Raw genomic sequence first — 26,428 nt, forward strand, 5'->3', positions numbered from 1 at the left:
GACCTGGCAAATCAGAAAGTCGTGTAGTGTGAACTTGGCATAAAAGTACTCAAGAGGGGTTTCCAACAATGAAGGTGAATATACTTTTTTCCGCCCTTGCTAAGTTTCACCCCCACTCCTTTTTCTCAGCTAGACAGACAGACAACTGCCTCCAAAATACAGTGAAGTTGGATGTTGGCTTATTTTATAATAATGAGAAACACAATACAGTGTTCACATAACTGTAGTTACGCATTACATTTAGTTAAATACGAAAATCAGCTAGATGTGAAATAGTGCTAACAAGTTAGGATATTGTACAATTCTACTAACGTCTATAGTAACGATAATAAGCATGTTTAATTACTTTTATAACTGAAAACACTGCTACATGCTTGTTACCCATAAATATTTGCAAATGACATAATATTAATGGCTGGTACTTACAGACGATGCCTCTGTATTGAATTAGAAAGGAATAAATGGTGGATTTTTGGTGCTAACCAACGTTACAGTGTTTGGCTTATTAGTGAAAGGTCAGAGACAGTTGCCATGACTGCAGTGCAAACAGTTGTCACTTAAAGACTCAGATACGCTATAAACCAGCGCTCCTACCTAAGGGTGATGGGGGACAATAATACCCGAAGTGTGTTCCTTATGTCCAGTCTGCTGCGTAACTTTGTTTTGGTCTCTAATTATTTACACTATCTGTGCGGCCTGGTAATAAATGACCCACGGATTGACACCGGTCCGTGGCCCGGAGGTTGGGGACCACTGCTATAAACTATAAGTCGTTCTCTAAGTGTACTGAAACCATCACACACTTGCATAGTCTAGCAATATGAGTCCATCAGAAGGACCTTTGCAATCTTGGGGCGGCATGGTGGCTTGGTGGATAGCACTGTGGCCTAACAGCAAGAAGATCCTGGGTTCAGTGTCCAGGTGGAGCGGTCCGGGTCCTTTCTGTGTGGAGTTTGTATGTTCTTCCTGTGTCTGTGTGGTTTTCCTCCAGGAGCTCTGGTTTCTTTCCACAGTACAAAGACATGCAAGTGAGGTGAACTGGAGATACAAAATTGTCCAGGACTGTGTTTGACATTCAAAGACTTAAACTGATGCAACATGTGCAACCAAGAATGTAACCAAAGTGTGTAAACATGACGTTAAAATCCATAAAATAAATAATGACTATTTGCCAAAGGAACTTTGCTTTTATGTTTATGTAGTGAGCCATCAGTGCTGAGAGATGACACAACAGGACTGTGTATGCTTAATTTCCCAACCTGCTGTTTCACCCCTTAGTTCTTATGTCCTTGTTGCTATTGGATACTGTGCTGTAGCAGCTTTGATCTTTTACAGTAGTAATAATTTCAGTTTTCGCCAGCAGAAGCAACATTGATGGTTCTTGCCTCATATTTTTGTTCAGCGTGCTTCCCTGCTCTGGCTTTTTCCTTCAGCAGAGCATTCGTCTCCAATCAGATCGGGCTGAGCGCAATTCGATTAGCCAGAGAAAGCCGACGGGCCTCTGCGGCAGCCATCGCCTCGTATTTACCTCCTAATGCAAGTGATCAGAAAGATTTATGTGACCCAAATAATAACAGAGAGGCAGAGGGGGATCATGCAGCGATAGAGACAGAGAGAGGAACACCGAGAGAGCTGAACGTACAGGCAGCATATGGCATGAATAATTTGGCAGAGGGTGTTTATGATGCCAAGGATTTGATGGATTGATGGTGGAGTCTTTTTTTTTTTTTTATCACTAAATGGTAGCAGCGTTCACAGTAGATCTGAAGATACTTGGCACCCTTAATACGTTTTTACTAAATGCAGTAGGAGATTCAATGTTCTAATTGGTTATTAAATATATAATTACTATAATTATAATAATGGGTAATGCCTTTGTATTTAGTGAGTCATGAAAGGACTTGCATTTCATTTTCTTGTATCAAACTGCAATAAAATCAAGCTGTTCAGCTAATTAATTAATGAATAGATCCAAATCAATTCCTCTACTTACAATTCCATACAAAAGCTGTGATCTTTTCCAGGATGATAGATACCAATACCCCCATCCACATTCCAACAGCGGTCACTAGATTGTCTGATTAATATGAAATAATTATGTAAATCATATGCCGTGGCTTTTATTGTCACCAGATTACAATCCAAGAAGCAACCTATTTGGTCCACTGCTCTCCCGGACAGTACCGTTTCGATGTTCACCACCATGGAAACAGCAGCTGAGGTAATAGTTTTTAGAAGAAAGGTGCTCCATCTTTTCAGTACAGTTTTAAACATTTATACGATTTAAGCCAGTGATTTGTAACCGTTTTATCAGCAATAGCACAGTTTCCCAAAGCCAGTGTTGCAGGCTGCACAGATTCATTAATATTCAAGGATCAATTCCCCTGGTATATACACCGATGAGGCATAACATTATGACCACCTTCCTAACATTGTGTTGGTCCCCCTTTTGCTGCCGAAACAGCCCTGACCCGTCGAGACATGGACTACACTGAATCCCTGAAGCTGTGCTGTGGTATCTGGCACCAAGATGTTAGCAACAGATCCTTTAACTCCTGTAAGTTGCAAGGTGGGGCCTCCACGGATCAGACTTGTTTGTCCAGCACAACAAACTGTGATGCACTGTGTATTCTGACACCTTTCTATCAGAACCAGCATTAACTTCTTCAGCTATTTGAGCTACAGTAGCTTGTCTGTTGGATCGGACCACACGGGCCAGCCTTCGCTCCCTATGTGCGTCATTGAGCCTTGGCCGACCATGACCCTGTCGCCGGTTTACCACTGTTTTTTCCTTGGACCACTTTTGATAGATACTGACCACTGCAGACCGGGAACACCCCACAAGAGCTGCAGTTTTGGAGAAGCTCTGACCCAGTTATCTAGCCATCACAATTTGGCCCTTGTCAAACTCGCTCAAATCCTTACGCTGCCCATTTATCCTGCTTCTAACACATCAGCTCTGAGGATAAAATGTTCACTTGCTGCCTAATATATCCCACCCACTAACAGGTGCCGTGATGAAGAGATAATCAGTGTTATTCACGTCAACTGTCAGTGGTCATAGTGTTACGCCTGGTCGGTGTAAGTGCTTTGTACTAGTGTACTCCAGCTAAGCCAGGACACTTTTCTCAAGACATGTGTTGGTGACACACTTTACTTTGACACTTTTCACCTCATAGTCTTTTAAAGAAAAATAACACCTTGTCTGTGATTACAAAAATGTGTCAAACAAAGGCCGGGCATATAGAATGTTTAATAGAAGTTACCCTATGGTCAGACTGGCAGAGATCCGACACCAACTTTAGTTCTTAGGTCCCGGCCAAGTTAATTTCAGACCTGTAGGAAGCACCGTCAGTGCCCAGCATGAGGGCTACACTAAAGCATTTATAGATAAACACTTTACTGAAACAGCTTGATACTAAAACTATGAATATAAACTCAACTTCTGATCAAGTACAGTTTACCTCATCATAAAATGGCCTTAGGGTTGTGGCCAGATGGTCATTTGTTCTCACTGATTGTTACACCGGTACCTTTTATACCATTATTGAAGCATTATAATGTGCCAATGTGTGCAAACCCATCTGTCCTAATGTGTTTTTTGATGAGCGGATAGAGACGGTCTGTGATGGTACATGCTTGCCCATGTGCTCAGTAATGATCCAGGTTATTAGCATTATAGAGCGTTTGTTTTTAGCAGAAATGTTACTTATGTCATAATGCATGGATTAAGTGAGCAAAGAAATATTTGCATGGGTTTTTTGTTGGGCTTTGTAGTGGAGCACACACACACACACACACACACACACACACACACAGATCAGCACACTTGGCCAGGTTGACTAATTGGCTGGAGCATTGCTGAGAGAAGCGGTTTACAGGTATAACACTGTATGTACATGGTGATCAATCAGCACTTCAGTTTGATCTATGGCCACTGTCAGTTGGTGTGGGAGGGAGCCTGTTTCCTAAACTACACTAGCTCCTCCATACTCTTACGTCCTCATCCTGTGCTGCACTACTGTGGTGCAAAAGCAAAACAAAAATAGGAGTTCAGATTTAATAGTATAGAATTTCATTAACTGGTTGGTCCATGGAATTAATAAGCATTCTGGAGTAGATGTAAAATGATCATATTCAGCATATTTCTTTGTCTTCATTAGACGAAACCAAGCTGTCAAGTAATTCCTATCACCGGACTTAAACTGTGTTGCTTGTATTATGCTTTTGGTTAAATTCACGCCAGGTTGCCAAGTGACCTCACTATGTGGAGCAGTGCACTAACCTGAAATTAGGCTGTCTCATTTTTTTCATTGACGAGTCAAAGACTGAACAGGCTATTAACAGGTCATTAAAGTTAGAAAGAATTGAAATGGGGTGCTCAGGTGGCGCAGCGGTCTAAGGTGTCTTGCTGAGATTAGCATGGCCTCCCGTACATGATACGACTCAGGTTAGGAACCCAACATCGGCAGGTGACTTGAAGTTGCCACAGACTGGACCACATCTCAGAGGGGACGTGTTGTGATCCGGCTCACCTCGGTCAGATCAGGGGTTGTAAAAGCAGCAGTGTAGTCATAATTGGGAATTTAATAAATTAATAGATTTTTGTTTTTGTTTTATTATTGTTGTGGCTGTTTGATTGTTATTATTATTGTATTATTACTATTATTATTATAATTATTATAACTATATTATTATTTGTATTGGGATTGTTGTATTCTTCTTATTATTATTATTACCATTAATTATTATTAATTTATTATTATAACTATTATTATTATTAATTTTATTATGTTTGTTTTATTATTATTATTATCATTATTATTATTGTGCTCATTTTATTATTATTTATTATTATCATTATTATTATTATGCTTATTATTATTATTATCATCGTTAATTATTATTATTATTATTAATGTATTATTATAGCTATTATTATCATTATTATTATTATTATGCTTAATATTATGTTTATTATTATTACCATTCATTATTATTATTATTAATTTATTATTATAACTATTATTATTATTATTGTGATTGTTTTTTATTATTATTATTATGATTATTATTATTATATTGTGATTGTTTTATTATTATTATTATCATTATATTATTATTATTATTATTGTGATTGTTTTATTGTTATTATTATTATTATCATTATTATTATTATTTTAAAGCATTCAGGTTATTGTCTAGTCCATGTAGTTCATTTGTGAACTAAATCGGAAAGTGAGTTGCTTTGACATTAGCCTGGTTGTGAAGAGCACATTATTAATGACCACCCTTTCAGCCTACAGCAGTTTTGTTCTGTTGTTTTGTTCTGTGAGTGTCAGATTGTAATTAGTAAACCTATACCTCGACTTGTGAATCAAGGGTATGCAGTGCACGATTACTTTTGCATAAAGAGATAAGACAAATAAAATAGTCTTTATCCAGATTAATCAGTATTTAATTCTAACCCTGGATTCAGCTCAAATGTGTCTCAGCATTTGCACTGCTGCCGAGTCAAACGTCATCTCGAAATCCAAAGTCAACATGCACCAGACACGTCTCTTGGTTCTATATGCTCAGATGGCACTGAGCACACATGAGATTAAGACTCCTTAATGCAGAGTTCATACTAATACAAAAAGATTCTACAGCTATAATACAAAACAGTTTAACTGAAATCTGACATCAGACGTCGGGGCATTTTAATTACTAGCATATGTGTTGATCTTATCCCCACAATGTGGTAAAATTAGGATAATACTAAACAAATACAGATTATAGTTTAAATCACATCGAACTCATAAGGCATATTATTCAGACACGCGATTGTCACTGCAGTATTCACTTACTAAGCTAGCACAGTTAGCCTCATGCCTTTTAAATCAATAGGCTAAGGCGGCACAACCCGATAGCATTCCAGCTAACATCTCCCCCTGTGTGCAGAAAATGATTGTCACTGACAAGCCCGAATCTGCAAATAAATGACACTTGTACACCTTTATACAAATTAAACATAAATGAGAATTTATTTACATTTAAAAAGAACTCACAGAGCAACAGAATGTTGGGATTGCCTTCACCGCTACAGAAGCATCGAATGCTTCCTTGTTATTCAGTCATCTAAGTAGGCAGCATTTTAGGTATCTAAGAATGCGGACAGCCCTCTTCTCCGAAGTGAATGTAGGATGGCGTAAAATGCTGTCTATGTAGAGAGCTCAATAGGTTTTCGGACAGACCCAATATCAAAGGAATCTATCTGTTGTTTGGATGGACTATTTGAGCATGCGCAAGCTTTAAGTAAAAGAAAATATGCCTTTGCTGTGCAGATACTAGACAGTTAAATACTTCATATGGCCAAAAGCATGTGGACGCACGTCCATAAGATTGTTGGACCTCATAAATTTAAAACCAGTGTCATTGGAAGGAAGTTTCTTTGGAAGTAGAAATTCTTATTTGCATATTTTGTGGCTCGAGCTAAGATTTAAACCCGGATCTTTCAGCACTGTAATCACACTACCAACACTGCCCGTCTTTTTTCCAGATAAGAAGCTAAAGAGATTAAAAGAGAGATTTTTAATGCCATAGAAGGCCTTACTAAAGTCAAAAATAGCTTAATATACAAATAGTATATGTCATTATTGTGTATGGCTTCATGTAGTTGGTCAGCGTCAAAACAGCTCACGTCAGTAGCAAACGTCTATCAGGGATTCCTATATAAAAATATAACACAGGTTTTATTGGACTCATTTTGCATTGCTCCAGTGTCCCCGTTTCTGTGTAACACTCAGTCCTCGAATCTTTACCCTATCACTGCTGTTTTGCATTCACACAACGCTGTAAGCATTCGCTCGTAGCCTTAATGGAGTAATAAACGTCCCTGATTCAAACTGATATGTCCAAAAGCGGCAATAAAATGTCAAGAATGCTGTAAACTCAATCCACTGATCCCTGTGAATACCTCAGTACAAAATGTTGTACATCCAAACCCACAAGCTAAGCAAGATTATACTGCACAGAACAGTCTGTCTCATACTGAATATCCATTCTTTCCTACAAATGAGTTCGCGTCTCAGCTTTGAGATCCCCTGTATTACACCCCCCTCCCCGCCCTTACTAACTCAAGACCACTGAATTACCATATCTGCTGGGATGTCATCAATCAATCACCATCACTCACTCATATCTTGACTGACAGGCAGTTTGGCTTTAGCTTTGACAGGCATGACAGATGACGGCTCATATACCAGTGTGGTGTGTTTGGTCTGGAATCTCAGTCCCACATTACTGTGTTCTGCACTGTGGGGAGTTCTGCTGCAGGAGGCTGTCGTGGTTAAGGCTCGTGATGTTCTGAATGCTCCACTATTCAGTACAAAGATGTTATAAGAACTGGAAAGCTGGACTCCTTCATTGATCACAGTCATCGAAACTCTTATACATAAAACATACCTTAAGTGAGTGACCTGAGCTGCAATTGTGGTGACACCGACCACACCGCATACATTGATTATCTGATTACACCCTACACATTTTTACTGCTTTACATGCCACCACAAGTCTTTTTAAAGCTTTTAAAATAAGCTTATTGGCTTTCCGGACAATTTATGTGTGTGACAGTGTGTTACTAGAGTACATAAATCAAACAGGATAGCAAGTAATTTGGAAAAAAAAATTAAGTACTGGTCTAGTAATCAGAAGGTTGCCGGTTCAAGCCCCACTAGGGATGTAACTATACACTCTACCCACGATGCGATGCGATTCACGATACTGGGTTTACAATATGATTTTTTTCCCGATTTTTTTAAACAAAATAAAATTGAAGACAAATTATGACAGTTTCCTTTTATTATTTCTCTTTAAAAAATAATAAAATAAAATACTGTATTTGTGCTTATCTTTTATTTATCTAAATGTCACAGTACTGTAAGTCGCTTTGGATAGAAGCGTCTGCTAAAGGCCGAAAATGTAAATGTAATAGACACCGGGGTACAAATGCATCTTCCCCTTGTGCTACTTTTTTTTGGCATTTTTCCCCAGTTTTCCTCCCATATCCAATTACTCGATTGCATTTCCCTTCTTCTCTACTGCTGCCAACTTGCTCACCTGAGCCAGAGGACGAGCCATTCATTTTCCGTATAGGCGCCCAGCATGCTGGTAGCACAGCTGAGATTTGTGAGTTTACGATGTCTGCTCTGGAGCTCTAGCATGTTTTACTGAGGTGTCACCTGAGTTCTACATTTAACTCTAAACCAACAACCTTTGATGTATCAAAGCAAAGACTGTTTAATATCTGCCCTGGTACCTAAAATAAAGTGTAACCTTAAATTTACTTATGTAATTAAAACATGTTTTCTTAATAAAATTGGAATATTTTTTGCATAAATTAAAAATAAATTACCATTTGTCTTTGTGATATTATGTTAAAATGCTATATATATATATATACGTATATATACAGTATATATACGTGTATATATATATATATATATATATATATATATATATATATTATTTCATTTACATTTATGGCATTTAGCAGACTCGACGCAAGCAACTGAGGGTTAAAGATCTTGCCCAGGGACCCAGCAGTTGCACACTGGCAGTAGTGGGGCTTGAACCAGCAACCTTTCATAAACAATAAGCTACCACTTCACTAAATTAAATGCTCAGAATAAGCTTTGTCTGTAGTTTTTTGCTATTTCTATGCAATGATCATTTATTTGATGTATTTTTTAATAACATTATCCTTAATCTTTCCAGTAGCTTAGCAGGTACATGTGGCCCTGGAGCTGTGCAGAACCACAAGTTCAATTATTTTCTCTAGTTGCTGTCTGTATGAAGTTTGACACATCTGTGTGGATTTCCATTAAGTACTCCAGTTTTCTCTTACCTTTCAATATTTCAGTACCTACAATGTCCATATTAAATTGTCCCTAAAAGTACAGGATGTATTTTTGCCCTCTGTCCAGAGGTTTCAGACTATTAGCCTACATGCATCTGACTAGGCTAAGGGTGGTTAATAAAAATGAATAAATGAACGATGATACATATTATCTCATCCTCTTGTTTCTTTTTGGCCACAGGTTTATCCAGGAGATCGAGCTGAACATGGGGCCTGGAAAGCAGTGCCAACTTCGCACCTTCCTCACCTACTACATCAACGAGCTGTTTCTGAATCAGGTGCGCACCGAGACCAATAAAGAGATTGAGAGTGTCACCAAAGTTTCAGACCCGCTCAAAATCCTGGCTAGTGCGGACACCATGAAAAACCTGGGCGTCCAGAGACCTCTCCTCCAGGTGAGTTTCTCCAGTTCTCTTTTCTCTCTGGCTCTCCACACTTTTATTAAGTCTTCAGTTTTTCACATGAAAAACTGGTTAAATCACTTGCCACACTAAGTGATTTCAAATGAAACAAAGCCTGATATTGCATCGTGTGAATGGAAAAGTTATTACTAGGGCTCTACTAAATTCAGGGGAAAATGTGCCTAATTTCATGGACCTTTTCATGGACTTTCAAAAATCCACTGATTTTTAAAGAAAAGTGTCAAATTTCACATCAGTCATAAAATTACAGAATGGATGCTACAATACACAGCACAGCCTACCTTAACGGTTGAATGTAAACCTAAAACATCCAGTGACGGTGCGAGGCTTTGTCTTAAATATGAAGACTTTTGTCTGTGTTTTGACATTTGCTGATGGCATTAAAAAGTTGGTACAACGCTGGGAGAAATGCATCGGAGGGTGACTATGTAGAAAAGTGATGTCATTGGTTTTTGAAATTCTTAATAAATAGAGTTTAAAAAGGTGTGGAAACTTTTTGAAGAACCCTTGCTGCTTTACACTTCGACATCTTGGATATTTTGACTAACTGAATTGCTATAGGATTGCTAGGTCCGCCTCATAGAGCAAATTAATCAGTAAACATGAGGCACTTGAATGCTTAGTGAATAGAATTTGTTAAATTGCTAAACACAGACCTTAAGGTTTGAATTTTACAGCAAATTGCGTATGGATTAGGTCAGTGGATTAGGTAGGGCCTTAGTTATAACACAGGACATTTTGTAAAACTTAATTTTGTTTAGGTAAGTAACACAGTTATCCAACATCCATATGATAAAAAAGTGTAGTAAAAGTAATTGCCCCCTTGGTTAAATCAGCCGGTTCAAATTTAATTGCTACGCCATCTTATGCCTAGTTCACACTACACGATTTTTGCCCAGATTTTTGCTCGCCGACTGGTCAGCGCTAGATTTGCCGGCTCGGGAGCAAGTCAGCGTTCGCTCGGTGATCGAAATCGCCATGTGTGAACTACTCAACAACTCGATCTGAAGAGAGATATCTAGCTTGTCAAATATCTGGATCTGAGTTGTCCGACAGGCAATGAGTGCTATGTCGAACAGCCAATGAGAACACAAGATACGGTGAGAGGGAAACGCAGGGGAGAAGTTGTAAAAAGGTGGGACAGGGGTGTAATATAGTTTATATTAGAATACATTGGCAAGCCGCTCAGGTGGCGCAGCGGTAAAAAGACACGCGCTGCAACCAGAGCTGGATTTCGAAGGAGCGTCGTTTCGAATCCAGCTCTGCCTTCACGGTCGAGGCTGGGCGGCTATGGACAACGATTGGCCGGTTGTCCGGGTGGGGGGCGGGACTTGAGACCGTAGGGGATGCTCTCTCAGGAACGGGGCGGTTGCGCCCTCTGCTGGCTGGTTGGTGGCGCCTGTATGGAGACGGGAGGGGGTGTGGCGGAGTGTGTGATCCTCCGTGCACAGTACTCTGCCACGCTACACTCGTCAAGTGTGGGTGATAAGACGGTCGATTGGCTGTGCACGTTTCGGAGGAGGCGTGGAACGGCCTCGTCAGCCCCAATCAGGAGCAGGAATCCGCACTAATGAGAGGATGATAGATGGGGCGAAATTGGACGTGCTAAATTTATAAAAAAAAAAAGAAAAAAAGAATACATTGGCACACACAAGTTTTACAGTATTTCTGACCTGATCGTTCTCTACAAAACATAACACCAACATTGCATTGCAAAAATATTTATTAACCTCCAACTCACTATAGCACAATCCATGCTGTTCCTATTTGTCCTACTTTCTTTTACGCTGCACATCAGCGCACAAACTTTGATCGCTCACTACTTGTTGATGTGCATTTTTGGACGTGGTGTCATTAAACCCCTCGTCACTTCTCGCGTTTGTTTTCGTGACAAAACGTAGTTTGGGAGACCAGAGAAGCTCGCCTGTGATTCCAGTTGGTGATAGATCGTGTAGTGTGAATCCCCCCATCACCGATCAGTCGTGTAGTGTGAAAGCCACACCGACCTGAAAGACTCCCGATTACAAGAGATCCAGTTGTGTAGTGTGAACTGTACAGCGACCTGACGACTTGGAAAGTCGTGTAGTGTGAACTTGGCATTAGTAAACTAAACGCTGCCAGGCTAGATTTCAGCCAGCCAGCCAGCCAGCCAGTGTAAAATCTATAATATCATGTAATAAAATCCTTTCAACACAGTCAAGCACTCACCCTAAGGTTTGTACAGGAACACTTTATATATTTTCTTTCTTATTTATTTTGATCTGTTGCTCATCTTAGCAGATAAAAATAGGTGCCAAGAGCTGTTTTTTTTATCCTGGCTAACCTGAGGTCAGCAGTTTGTTGGTTAGATTATACACAGATCATCTCCTTTGTGACCGGCTGGCAGCTGTCTGTCTCCCTCTGGGCCAGTTCCTCTGGCACAGAAAGTCAGGCTTTTATTGCCATGCAGAGAGTAAACACACACACACACACACACTTTCTTTTCTTATAGTTCCTTACAGCAAGAAAGAACCTTTCTGAATACCTTACAGAATGTATTATGATGTACTGAAGTATTTTAAGTAGTCTTAGGATGCTAGGGTGCATAGATAGATAGATAGATAGATAGATAGATAGATAGATAGATAGATAGATAGATAGATAGATAGATAGATAGATAGATAGATAGATAGATAGATAGATAGATAGATAGATAGATAGATAGATAGATAGATAGATAGATAGATAAGGTAGGTAGGTAGGTAGGTAGGTAGGTAGGTAGGTGAACAGATAGATGGATGGATGGATGGATAAATGAATCGATAGATAGATAGATAGATAGATAGATAGATAGATAGATAGATAGATAGATAGATAGATAGATAGATAGATAGATAGATAGATAGACAGACAGACAGATAATAGATAAATAGACAGACAGATAATAGATAAATAGACAGACAGATAGATGGATAGACAGAAAGATGAATAGATGAATAAATCAATAGACTTACAGACAGATTGATGGATAGACAGATATATGAATAAATAGATACAGACAGACAGACAGACAGACAGACAGACAGACAGACAGATAGATACTTAGATACTTTATTGATCCTGAAGGAAATTTCCAGTAGCATTATACAGCAATGAAAGTACACACTGTAAAGCCATGTGAGCATTCTTATTTCTATATTTTTCCCTTATTGTTTATTTTCACTGTGCGATTGTCATTTTTTTTCTTTTCCCCAATTTGCTCCCAATCTAGTTGTCTCCAGTCCCCCACCTCCACCACCCCTGAGATTATCACACACAGTCACCAGCCACATCTTTTCACCTGCCATGAAAAAATCTCATAAAGAGCTTTATCAGGTTTGGAGAGACACAATAAGTGCTCCAGATCATCCATCACTAGTCCAGGCGTCTTGGCCAGACAGCAGAGGATGCAAATGCACAGCGGCAATACAGCCCCTAGGGCAAAGCCAGTTATGCCAGTATGATCTTTCTGCCAGGTTGATAGCTCTGCCTGAGATCTTGGCTTTGGCGGGCTAGTGCATTAGACTTAGATTAGATGTCATATTGTGAACCACAAGGACAGTGGTAGCCTAGTGGTTAGAGCTTTGAGCTATCAATGAGAGTTCGAATCCCAGCTCTGCCATGCAGCCACTGTTGGGCCCTCGAGCAAGGCCCTTAATTTTCTTGACTCCAGGGGCGCCATATAATGGCTGACCCTGCGCTCTGACCCCAGCTTCCAAACAAGCTGGGATACGTGAGAAAAGAATTTCATTGTACTGTACACATGTGTATGTACACCGATCAGGCATAACATTATGACCACCTTCCTAATACTGGGTTGGTCCCCCTTTTGCTGCCCCATATGCAACAAACTGTGATGCACTGTGTATTCTGACACCTTTCTATCAGAACCAGCATTAACTTCTTCAGCAATTTGAGCTACAGTAGCTCGTCTGTTGGATCGGACCACACGGGCCAGCCTTCGTTCCCCACAAGCATCAATGAGCCTTGGCCGCCCATGACCCTGTCGCCGGTTTACCACTGTTCCTTTCTTGGACCACTTTTGATAGATCCTTACGCCATTTTTCCTGCTCATAACACATCAACTTCGAGAATAAAATGTTCAGTTGTTGTTCACCCACTAACAGGTGCCGTGACGAAGAGATAATCAGTGTTATTCACTTCACCTGTCAGTGGTCATAATGTTATGCCTAGTCCGTGTATACAGTATATGACAAATAAATGCATTCTATTCATTTCACATTGTTAAATCTCTTCTTGGCACTGAAGTACCAATACTTTTGGCATCTCTACTATGTGCACATAACTTCACTCCACTAAATCTGTCTCATAGTTTGTGAACATGTTGGTTTGTTTACTTTTACCATCTGGTCAGTTAGAGTTTTGAGGTGCTTTAAAACTATTCAAAGAAATTTAGCATGAAAGTTTGGCAGGACAGTTTCTACTGGATAAAAGAGCACAGATACAAGGCATTATGGGACATCTCTCTTTTACCCCAAGCTATGTGCTAGTTATCTATCTAGCTAACAGTGTACGCACTGTGTGTACCTGCTCCATCACACTTGTCATTCTGATATCAGTGGAGTTCATTACAGAAGAGAGCTCATCAGGAGATCTCTGTCGTTTGTTTACGATTACGACTTCTCCTTAACGAGGACTGCGTCATCTTGCTAATTACCCTGCTGAGCTAATGAGCGACTCCAGATAGCAGGCGCTCCATAAAACTGCTCTTTTGTTTTGGGCGTCCTTTTTCTCTTTTAATTACCCTATTCAAAGGCACAACTGCTCCACACGACGCACCGGTCTAAGTGCCGCATTCCTGGCCTGGCTCTTCTTTTTCTGCTGCTGTGTAATTAATTTCCAGCTCTGCCTGATTGTAGGTGTGTAGGGCCATGTTCACACGGCAGGTAACAGTGGTGCAGTCATGACTTGTAAAGCAGATTTGTCTTTTATATGACAGTATGAATAGCAAAAACTACATGTGACATCCAGTGTTAGCCACTTACATACAAACCACAATTTCAAAAAAGTTGGGACATTTTGTAAATGTTTGGTAGGTCAGCAGTTAACCACAAGGTTGCCAGCTCAAGCCTTACTACTGTCAGGTTGCTATTGTTGGACCCCTCAGCAAGACCCTTAACCCTCAATTACTTAAATTGGCTTCAGTAATAACTGTAAGTTGCTTTGGATAAAAGTGTATGCTAAATGCCAAAAAAATTTAAATGTAAAATGCACTAAAAACAAGAATGTAAGATTTGATTTGATTAGTTCTCTTCAGTAGCCACACTTAAAAAAAAAAAAAAAAACTTGGTACAGGGGCAAAATAACTATGAAAACTTCTCGCTCCATATGGAAGTTTCTCTACATGTCACGGTTTCTCCCTTTCATTCTCATCAGCTCTTTTGTTGCCACACTTGCATTTCTCTAAAGCTGTAACACTGGGCTGCTCGGTCTGGTCCGGTCCAGTCTGGTCTTCCACTGACATGTGATGCTAGCATTCTTTAGCCTTCTGGGAACTCATCCTAGTGTCTGGACCAAACCAATAGAACTAAGTAGGGATGTCCCGATCCGATCTCAAAGATCGGGATCGGGGCTAATCAAGGCATTTTTTAATTGATCGGAATCGGCTTTACTAAACCCGATCTTAATCCCGATCTTTTGTGTTACGTCAGCATGTCCGCTGTGTGGAAATACTTTAAATTGAAAAGTAAAACAAGTCCAACAGTGAAGTGTAACGTCTGCAGTGTGAGCGTTTCACGAGGCGGTGGGAGCAGAGCTGCGTTCATGTGTGAGAGTGTGTGTGAGTTAAGGATCACACCGGTTTACAAAACAACGTAGTGATGCACTCGTTTAATAAAGAAATAAATACACGGTATATTCACATATTGTCGGGAGCAGAACACTTTATTAACTTCTTCTGTTACGGTACCGAATAGCCGACAGTTGAGTCAAGCACGCTATTTCATGTTCTATGGAAGGCCTAAAGGGTCAAAACACACTCACTTCGTGTACAAACGTCCATCAAACCATTGTCACAATACAAGCACTTTAAGAACTGGCTTTCCTTCATAACAAAAGAGCCTTTCCATTTTATTTTGGTATTCAGGTTTTACTGTAATGCTTTTAAGTAACTTATTTCTTATATTCAAGTTAAGCTGCTACACAGATTTCTGTTCATTTTTAGTGTATCACTGCATTGAACATTTGTTTTCTTTGAATGTAAAGTTTAAAGTAAAACTGTAATTATCTCACTCATTTTGATTGATTTTGTAAAAATACAAAAACATTAGGCCAATAGTTTGGATGCAGCATTTTTCCCTTCAGCACTGCAGAGCTATTCAGTTGTTAAACATGTACACTGGATTAATGTGAATAACTGTAATGTACTTGAAGTGTGCACTGTGTGAACAGTATTATCCAGTTCTTATCTAGACAATATCTAGAAAATACAAGTATCGGTTTGAGAATCGGTATCGGATCGGGATCAAAATTAATAATCGGGATCGGTATCGGGAACAAAAAAACGTGATCGGGACATCCCTAGAACTAAGACTAAGACAGAACTAAGGCACCACTAAGACTCAAACCCAGATTAAATATTCAAGTATTGTGAAACATTTAATAATAAGCAGCTGATTTGGTAACAGGTGAGGGAATCATGATTGGGTATACAATAAGTATCCACCAAAGGCTTAGACTTGTAAACAATAATGGGTCATGGCTCACCACTTTGTTCCAAACTTCAAGAGACAGTTGTTAATCAGTTCAGAAAGAACATTTCTTAATGCAAGTTTGGAAACCATTTAAGTCTTTAACGATCTACCATACATGATATTGTGAAAATATTCAAAACCAAGCAAAATCTCAGTCCTTGTAGGATAAGACCAGAAACCACTGTTGAATGTCAATGAATGACTTTCAAGCTCTCAGACAGCTGTTGCAAATACGGCTGGTTTGACTGCACTCACAACACAGTACTTGGAGTGGTTGTCTTTTTGGCCATTTTAAAGGGAAAGTTGTGCTCCAAAACCACCAAACACAGATCTGGCATCAATTAGATCATGCTGCAGCACAAGTGTCTACATTTAAACAATCATTACATCACTATATGCTTGGAATTTTATTTGTGAACCCACTTTGTTACATTGTACACTAACAAGCATGGTGCAATATGCAGTCCTACAGTTATCATAGGTAAAGAATATGCACTGGTGAGCCAAAACAATAAGACCACCCTGCAAATATATCCATTGCAATACCTATTTCCTGACAGTGGTGCATAAGGTTAAAATAATTATAGCCAGATGAGTGGTACTTTCAGGCAGCCATGTTGAGTACCCTCTGACAGTGATCTGATGGAAAAACCACACACTACCGTCAGGTTGTTGGTCGAGACTCATTAATGCCAGAGAACATGAAGGGTATGCTGTCTGTGTAGGACCAACAGAAGCTGAATTGCAGATGGTTTCATCCTAGTAATGAGGTGAACGTGCTAACTTGTGTCCTCTATTGACAGCACCTGAAATGGGCACACAGGTATTAGAACTAGATATCGGAGCAATGATTGATCAACTAGTCCGATTAATCCTAGTTCGTTCAGAATCACATGGACGACTGGCATCAGGATGTGCTGTTGAATGATCTACCTCACAACATTCAAAAGTTTAAGGACCTACTGGTGTCAAATACAGCAGGATCCTTCAGTTGTCTTGTGAAGTCCATGTCTCGGCAGGTCAGCAGCATATTAATGTTTTGCATTAAACTTGGAGCATTTAGCAGATGCTTTTATCCAAAGCTATTTACAATTATGATTGAATACAATTCAAACAATTGAGGGTTAAGGGTTTTGCTCAGGGACCCAACAGTGGCAACGTGGTGGTAGTGGGGCTTGAACCAGCAACCGCTAGGCTACCCCTGCCCCAGTGCCTCAGTGTAAGCAACATTGGCTGCTAAAATTGGTGTTGGTGAGACACCGCCTGGTTTTAGCAGGATAAGTTTATTGATGTGGTGGACATCCTGCTGCTCTTTGATATTGAGATGTCAAACGTTGTAGCTTTATTTCAAACACAGACTGAAGGCTCAGTGGGAGGTCATAGGGTTTTACCAAACTAAAATCAAATTCTACCAAATGTCCTGTGTGTTTTAGATCTGTTCTAGAGTCTGCTTGGCATCTGATAACAGGGCATTCTTGTGAAGCAAGGGCCATAATAAATTGATGGCGTTCATTGGTTTGGATGGTTAACCTATAGTGTATAGACTAACCTAACAATAATAATAAGGTTTACTTGGATGGCCAAAGCACTGCAATGAATTTGTAACCTGTCTGTTTGTGTGGGTGTTTTTTGCCCAAGATGTAACTGACTAAGATAAAGCAGTTGCTGAAATTAAATAAATGGAGAAAACTAATATACCATGGACAAAATTATTGGGACACCCCTTCTAATTTCTAAATCCATGTGTTTCGGCCACAACAGCTGCTAACAGGTGTAATAAATCAATTCTATAGAGGAAATTATATGCTTCTAACTTTGCATCAACAGTTTAGGGAAGGTCATTTTCTGTTTTAGCATGACTGTGCCACTGTGCACAAAGGAAGGTCCATAAAGACCTTCATGAAGAGTCCTGCAGAGAGACCTGACCTCAGCTCCATTGAACAGCTTTGGAATGAACTGGAACATCAGTTGAGGCTTTCTTGACCAATATCAGTTCCCAGCCATGCAAATGCTTTTTTAACTGAATAGGCAAAATTCCCACAGACATATTTCAAAGTCTTGTGAGAAGCCTCCTCAGAAGAGTGGCTGCTCTTATAGCTGAAATCAGATGAGAGGTCAGTCAATTTAAGAAGAATTTGCTTTTGAAATGGGATGTCCAACCAGCTAATGGTCGGGCGTCCAAATACTTTTGGCCATAGAGTGTGTAAGAGCTCTCCACCCCACACCCCTAACCCTTATAGTAGGGAGGTCCAGTGTCTTCATACTGTGAAACACCTTTGCTAGCATGGTTGAGGTCTACTTTTCTTCTTAGAGTGGTAGTTGTCAACCTTTTTATGAGCTAGGCCACAGCAGTGGTCAAAACCTGGTCTCACAGGACACACACAAACACACACTCACACACTTATATGGAAATAACCGCCCTATAGTATAGTGCAGTCAGGTTGCTCTAGCTGGAAGACTGCAAATCAATATAAAGTTATTCTGACTGATCACCCACTCAACACAATAATAGATTTCTATCCTGTTGGGAGTGGTGTATGAATACAATTGTGTAAATCATCTACTATGACTTATTTTTTAATAGATTTTGGGTGCTTTTCATTATGATACCACCCCCTCTTGCCAGAATTGTTGTTGTGCAGTACCAGACACTTGTACGATCTATATAGAAGTGTTGCTCATTCGTATGCTGGTAAGCTAGTGTTACTACACTGCTCAAAACAATTAAGGGAACACTTAAATCACACATCAGATCTTGATGAACGAAAGATTCAAGTTGAAAACCTTTACTGATATGAATTGTGTAATTAGTTAAGAACTAAATGACATAACAACATACAATGGAAACCAAAATCATCAACCCATGGAGGGCTGGACTCAAATTCATCCAGAAAATTAAAGAATTAAAGTAAAACATTGAAATCATAGGCTCATCCAATTTCTATGAATTTCATCACAGCAACTCTAAAACTAATGTTACTCAGTAGTGTGGATGGCCCCCACGTGCCTGTATGCACTCCCAGCAACGTCTGGGCATGCTCCTGATGAGACGGCGGATGGTGTCCTGGGAGATGTCCTCCCAGACCTGGATCAGGGCATCCAGATATAGGGCAGATTGATATCCCTGAAGTTTAACTGACTTTGTGTTATACTGTGATGATTAAGTGTTCCCTTTTTTGGGCCGTGTATATGTGAGTGTGGGTGTGTAGATTACACCAGAGTTTCTACTCAAGGAAAACCCACAGTTTACTAAAATCCTTTATTTATATTTGCATCTTTGGTCAATTTAGACAGATAGTTGCTAACCTGAATTAGATTAGTAAGGTAGTAATAGGTCATCAATAAAATATGTCAGATACTAAAAAGTGCAATATGGTGTCCCACAAGGCTCTGTTCTAAAGCCTCATTGTTCTTGATTTTTATTTTTTCAGCCTCTAGGACATCTTTAAGTCCACCTTAATTTCAGTTTACCCTAATTTAATAGCACAACTACATAAAATGGGACACATAAAAAGATACTTGATATTGGGCAAGTCGTAGCCTAGTGGTTAAGGTACTGGACTAGTAATCAGAAGGTCGCTGGTTTAAACCCCACCACTGCCAGGTTGCTGCTGTTGGGCCCTTGAGCAAGGCCCTTAACCTTTAGATGCTCAGACTGTATACTGAAACTGTAACGTAAGTCGCTTTGGATAAAGTCGTCTGCTAAATGCTGAAAATGTAAATCTTTTTGCCAGATAGCAGTAACGTTTGCCCAGTCTGTACTTATCGCAGATTGGGTGAGACACATTTTCTATTCCATGTAGTTTTTTGGGGGGTTTATTAGGTTATTTCAAATGTAATTGCTCACTGAATTTATTTTGAACAGTGTAGTCACTTCTCAACGTTCTGCCCATCCCTGAAGATCCCCAAATGTAATGCTGGTCTTTAACTACTAGCTCAGTCAGTTAAATCTATACTAATCTTTATTGAACTCATTTTACAAACAGTGGTAGCTAAGCTCCATGTAGTATTCTTAAGGTTACCAGTTCAAGCCCCTTATCAGCAAATTGCTACTGTTTATCCTTAAACAAAGCCCTTGACTGTACATTGCTTGCATTGTATTTGGTCACAATTGAAAGTTGCCTCAGATAAAACTGCCTGCTAAGTGCAGTAAATATATTATTTATTCAGTATCTAATGTTAAACAATTCCACGTTTCTTTAGTTTCTGACTATAACAGTTTTTCTTAGAAAGGGCATGCGGTTGGAAACGCAATTGACCCTCGCTGTCATCTATTATACAAGGAGCCATTCTGGAGATGAGCATGGCTTCCTTCCATATTGTGGCATATTGTGGATTGCTTTTGAGATTGGTCCCAGACCAAATGGAAAAGTGTAATGATGCTTACAGTAGTGCTCTCCTGAGGTAGGTTCTGCAGACAAAGACTCTGGCGTTTCTGTTTGCTGAGGATATTTGCATAAATCTTTAAGTCTGCTATATACCCATTATCTTTTAACTTTTAATAACTTTACTGGCTGCTTTTTCTTAGTTTACCACAAAAGAAGCTTTTTTGCTAGAGTTAAACATGTCAGCCAGGTTGACTGATACTGGGAAATTGCTCCTAGTGCTTTATTTAAAGAGAGGACCATTTCCACATACTCACTCACTTTTATAACCGCTTATCCAATTAGGGTCGCTGGGGGGTGGGGGGTTGGTGATGCTGGAGCCTATCCCAGCTTTTCAATGGGTGCAAGGTGAACAGTAACACCATGGACGGGTCAGACACACATTCACCTATAGGGGTAATTCAGTGTCTCTAATTAACCTGACTGCATGTTTTTGGACTGTGGGAGGAAATCGAAGCTCCCGGAGGAAACCAACCCAGACACGAGGAGAACATGCACGGGGAGAACTCACTGTGGTTTACAAGATGTAACATAAAGCCTCCACAAAAGGGCATTCGCGTATTTAATGTTTATTTAATTATAAAAACATTTCTCTGTGATAAATTTTTTCGGCTGTAACCCTGTACTATTATTTCAACAACTTATGGAAAAGTATATATTGTTTAATCATCTACTGGTTTACTATTTAGGTCTCTCCTCATATACAGATAAACACCTTGGTCTTGGGAGGGTGTTGGAAAAACAACATGGATATTAGGGACAGGACAATGCTGATAATATTTATGTTGTCTTTCCAACACCCTCCCATTTTATCCAAACTATACAAGGCCAGGTGTTTATCTGGATTATTGAGGTGAGACCTATAATGGTAGATCAGTAGATGTTTAAATAATATATCTGATAATAGCTGCTGTAAATAGTTTAAATCTTGTTTTTAATGCATTTTGTCCCTTTTTCTCCCGATTTTTAGCATGTCCAATTTTTTACCCAATTGCGTTATGCTTCCTCTCTACTGGTGCTGACCCCCCAATGGATTGAGAGAGCAAACTGACTCACGCTCCCTCCGAAACGTGTGCAGTAGCCGACTGCATTTTTTCACCTGCACGAGGCGAGTTCATATGCCGATCAGCCTTGTGCACGGAGAGAGACACCTTGATCAGCATTATTATTCTACTCTGTGCAGATGCCATCAATTAGCCATCTATCAGCATTTCCCTTCCCTAAATGAACAACAGCCAAACGTTGTTCATATAGCCACCCAGCCCAGCCGGATGGCAGAGCTAAGATTCGATACAATGTATTCGAAATTCCAGCTCTGGTGTGGTAGCGTATTTTTTATTTTCCAGCTTGTTGTGGCTTCTTCACTTGAGTTAGACTGAATATCAAATTGATTCTCAACTCTTTTCATCCGTGAACTTTATAGGGCAGTGGTTTCCAAGTGTTTCCTGCAGAGACCCCCTTTTGTAGATTATATTTTTGAGCCCCCCACATGTGTGCACGTCATTTCTGCCAAACTCTATTGGAATTAATTTTAGGCATTTGATCCATACAAAACTGCAGCCTTTTATTAAATTTAACAATATAAAACAACAAATCTTTCACCTTTACAGTGGAATTATTAGTGACGTGCATTATGTACCTTAAATTGCTGCTTAATTCACACACCAACTTATGCTAGCAGTGCTCAAACATGCTTTATTAATTTGCCTTGCTGCCCCCCCCTTCCCCCACAATAGCACTGGGTCCTCACCTAATACTACAGGTGACAAAGTGCAAAGTTTTACATATAAAGTGGTAACTGTATGGCTGTGGCCTTGCTGACTTGTATTTTATTCTACTCATGCATTTATTCATTCGGCAGATGCTTTTAGCCAGTGTGCCTCTCAATTGAGATTTAAGCATATAGCTAATCAGATAAGCACCTTGCTGAAGGCCCCAACATAAAATTTCTAGCTATCCCGAGATTAGAACCTACAGTTTTCCTGTGCTACCACTGCTTCTAGCCCCTTGGGCCATGTGTGTAAGCTGAGAGCGCTCGGTTGTGGGAACTATAATGGGACCGATGGAATTTAAAATAATGATATGGCCAGGGCTAATCGTCACAGCAGTCTTTGGTGTCGTTGCCAGGCTGCGATAAGGGAAAGGTGCTGAAAGCTGCACGTTCTTCCTGCTTTCTCTGTCTGGAGTGATAAGAACGCCTGTGATATCAGGCCAGAACTGGACATCCACAGTCTGCACTGTACTTCCTCTTTTCCCTTCATCAATCTGTCCCGGTTGCCTCTTTTTTCCCCTCTCCTGCTGGCTGTAATGTGCACCTGCGTGGCTCTGTGGCTCTGATTTTATCTGCACTTGCTGACAGACTCATTTAATTAAAAATGAATCCACAGTAGGGGGGATCACTCTGTAGCCAGGCTAGAGATTGGCTCCATAAATCTTCTAAAATCCTGCTAGTGGAGAAACAGGGCCAGTGACAGGGGCCTGATGTCCATGCACCACGACCATTCTTTTAGGTGTTAGTCCGCATGGGTTACTGCATGGTGTCTGTGCATAACTGCTTTACTCTAAATGTGATCTACATAGTGTGCACTGCTTGTCATGCAAGACACTAAGAACTAAGTTTTGTGTTGGCAAAGATGAAGCTGTTCCCACAATTCTTCTGTGTTAATTCAATATTCATTATAGTTTCACTGGAGCAGTAAGCTAGTTGTAAAAGGAGCTGGTGAATAAAGCTAGGGAACTTTGGCTAATTAATACCAGTCCAAAAACCAACCCAGTGTTCAGTTAAAAGTGATACTGTTAACAAAATGTATTGGTTTAGCTGTTTCTGATAATACTTTTACTTTTAGTAGATTTTGACGTGTTTGTTTCTTTCACATTGACATTATTTACATCTACGGCAATATTTATTTTTTGATTACAATGATCTGATACTTTTATCCAAAGCTACATATAATTGCGACCGAATACAATCCGTGCAATTAAGGGTAAGAGGGCCTTGCTTAAGGGCCCAACGATAGCTATTTGGTAGTAGTGGGGCTTGAACCAGCAAACTTTATATTTCTGGTCCACTACCTTAACCACTGAATTATTATACAATGTGTTAGATACTAAAAAGTGCAATACAGTATATATATATATATATATATATATATATATTTATATATTTATATATATATATATATATATATATATATACATATATATATATATATATATATATATATATATATATATATATATATATACAGTGTATCACAAAAGTGAGTACACCCCTCACATTTCTGCAGATATTTAAGTATATCTTTTCATGGGACAACACTGACAAAATGACACTTTGACACAATGAAAAGTAGTCTGTGTGCAGCTTATATAACAGTGTAAATTTATTCTTCCCTCAAAATAACTCAATATACAGCCATTAATGTCTAAACCACCGGCAACAAAAGTGAGTACACCCCTAAGAGACTACACCCCTAAATGTCCAAATTGAGCACTGCTTGTCATTTTCCCTCCAAAATTTCATGTGACTCGTAAGTGTTACTAGGTCTCAGGTGTGCATAGGGAGCAGGTGTGTTCAATTTAGTAGTACAGCTCTCACACTCTCTCATACTGGTCACTGAAAGTTCCAACATGGCACCTCATGGCAAAGAACTCTCTGAGGATCTTAAAAGACGAATTGTTGCGCTACATGAAGATGGCCAAGGCTACAAGAAGATTGCCAACACCCTGAAACTGAGCTGCAGCACAGTGGCCAAGATCATCCAGCGTTTTAAAAGAGCAGGGTCCACTCAGAACAGACCTCGCGTTGGTCGTCCAAAGAAGCTGAGTGCACGTGCTCAGCGTCACATCCAACTGCTGTCTTTGAAAGATAGGCGCAGGAGTGCTGTCAGCATTGCTGCAGAGATTGAAAAGGTGGGGGGTCAGCCTGTCAGTGCTCAGACCATACGCCGCACACTACATCAAATTGGTCTGCATGGCTGTCACCCCAGAAGGAAGCCTCTTCTGAAGTCTCTACACAAGAAAGCCCGCAAACAGTTTGCTGAAGACATGTCAACAAAGGACATGGATTACTGGAACCATGTCCTATGGTCTGATGAGACCAAGATTAATTTGTTTGGTTCAGATGGTCTCAAGCATGTGTGGCGGCAATCAGGTGAGGAGTACAAAAATAAGTGTGTCATGCCTACAGTCAAGCATAGTGGTGGGAATGCCATGGTCTGGGGCTGCATGAGTGCAGCAGGTGTTGGGGAGTTACATTTCATTGAGGGACACATGAACTCCAATATGTACTGTGAAATACTGAAGCAGAGCATGATCCCCTCCCTCCGGAAACTGGGTCGCAGGGCAGTGTTCCAGCATGATAATGACCCCAAACACACCTCTAAGACGACCACTGCTTTATTGAAGAGGCTGAGGGTAAAGGTGATGGACTGGCCAAGCATGTCTCCAGACCTAAACCCAATAGAACATATTTGGGGCATCCTCAAGCGGAAGGTGGAGGAGCGCAAAGTCTCGAATATCCGCCAGCTCCGTGATGTCGTCATGGAGGAGTGGAAAAGCATTCCAGTGGCAACCTGTGAAGCTCTGGTAAACTCCATGCCCAGGAGAGTTAAGGCAGTTCTGGGAAATAATGGTGGCCACACAAAATATTGACACTTCAGGAACTTTCACTAAGGGGTGTACTCACTTTTGTTGCCGGTGGTTTAGACATTAATGGCTGTATATTGAGTTATTTTGAGGGAAGAATAAATTTACACTGTTATATAAGCTTCACACAGACTACTTTTCATTGTGTCAAAGTGTCATTTTGTCAGTGTTGTCCCATGAAAAGATATACTTAAATATCTGCAGAAATGTGAGGGGTGTACTCACTTTTGTGATACACTGTATATATATATGTATGTATATATATATATATATATATATATATATATATATATATATATATATATATATACAGTGTATCACAAAAGTGAGTACACCCCTCACATTTCTGCAAATATTTCATTATATCTTTTCATGGGACAACACTATAGACATGAAACTTGGATATAACTTAGAGTAGTCAGTGTACAACTTGTATAGCAGTGTAGATTTACTGTCTTCTGAAAATAACTCAACACACAGCCATTAATGTCTAAATGGCTGGCAACATAAGTGAGTACACCCCACAGTGAACATGTCCAAATTGTGCCCAAAGTGTCAATATTTTGTGTGACCACCATTATTATCCAGCACTGCCTTAACCCTCCTGGGCATGGAATTCACCAGAGCTGCACAGGTTCCTACTGGAATCCTCTTCCACTCCTCCATGATGACATCACGGAGCTGGTGGATGTTAGACACCTTGAACTCCTCCACCTTCCACTTGAGGATGCGCCACAGGTGCTCAATTGGGTTTAGTCCATCACCTTTACCTTCAGCTTCCTCAGCAAGGCAGTTGTCATCTTGGAGGTTGTGTTTGGGGTCGTTATCCTGTTGGAAAACTGCCATGAGGCCCAGTTTTCGAAGGGAGGGGATCATGCTCTGTTTCAGAATGTCACAGTACATGTTGGAATTCATGTTTCCCTCAATGAACTGCAGCTCCCCAGTGCCAGCAACACTCATGCAGCCCAAGACCATGATGCTACCACCACCATGCTTGACTGTAGGCAAGATACAGTTGTCTTGGTACTTCTCACCAGGGCGCCGCCACACATGCTGTACACCATCTGAGCCAAACAAGTTTATCTTGGTCTCGTCAGACCACAGGGCATTCCAGTAATCCATGTTCTTGGACTGCTTGTCTTCAGCAAACTGTTTGCGGGCTTTCTTGTGCGTCAGCTTCCTTCTGGGATGACGACCATGCAGACCGAGTTGATGCAGTGTGCGGCGTATGGTCTGAGCACTGACAGGCTGACCTCCCACGTCTTCAACCTCTGCAGCAATGCTGGCAGCACTCATGTGTCTATTTTTTAAAGCCAACCTCTGGATATGACGCCGAACACGTGG

General features: G+C 40.2%; 1 protein-coding gene across 2 annotated transcripts in view; it reads left to right on the forward strand.

Moving 5' to 3' along the window:
• Positions 1 to 26,428, forward strand: part of exoc4 (exocyst complex component 4) — a 292,052-nt gene that overhangs the window by 194,594 nt on the left and 71,030 nt on the right. For both annotated transcript variants that reach the window (XR_010012418.1, XM_062995374.1), the window contains exon 11: positions 9,081 to 9,294. Coding sequence is in view for 1 of the 2 variants with exons in the window: in XM_062995374.1 (XP_062851444.1) it covers positions 9,081 to 9,294 (214 nt within the window). In the remaining variant the exon portion in view is untranslated. The remainder of the gene's footprint in view (positions 1 to 9,080; positions 9,295 to 26,428) is intronic.

The sequence above is a fragment of the Trichomycterus rosablanca genome, chromosome 1 (genome assembly GCF_030014385.1).
Source record: "Trichomycterus rosablanca isolate fTriRos1 chromosome 1, fTriRos1.hap1, whole genome shotgun sequence".
Lineage (NCBI taxonomy): Eukaryota > Metazoa > Chordata > Actinopteri > Siluriformes > Trichomycteridae > Trichomycterus > Trichomycterus rosablanca.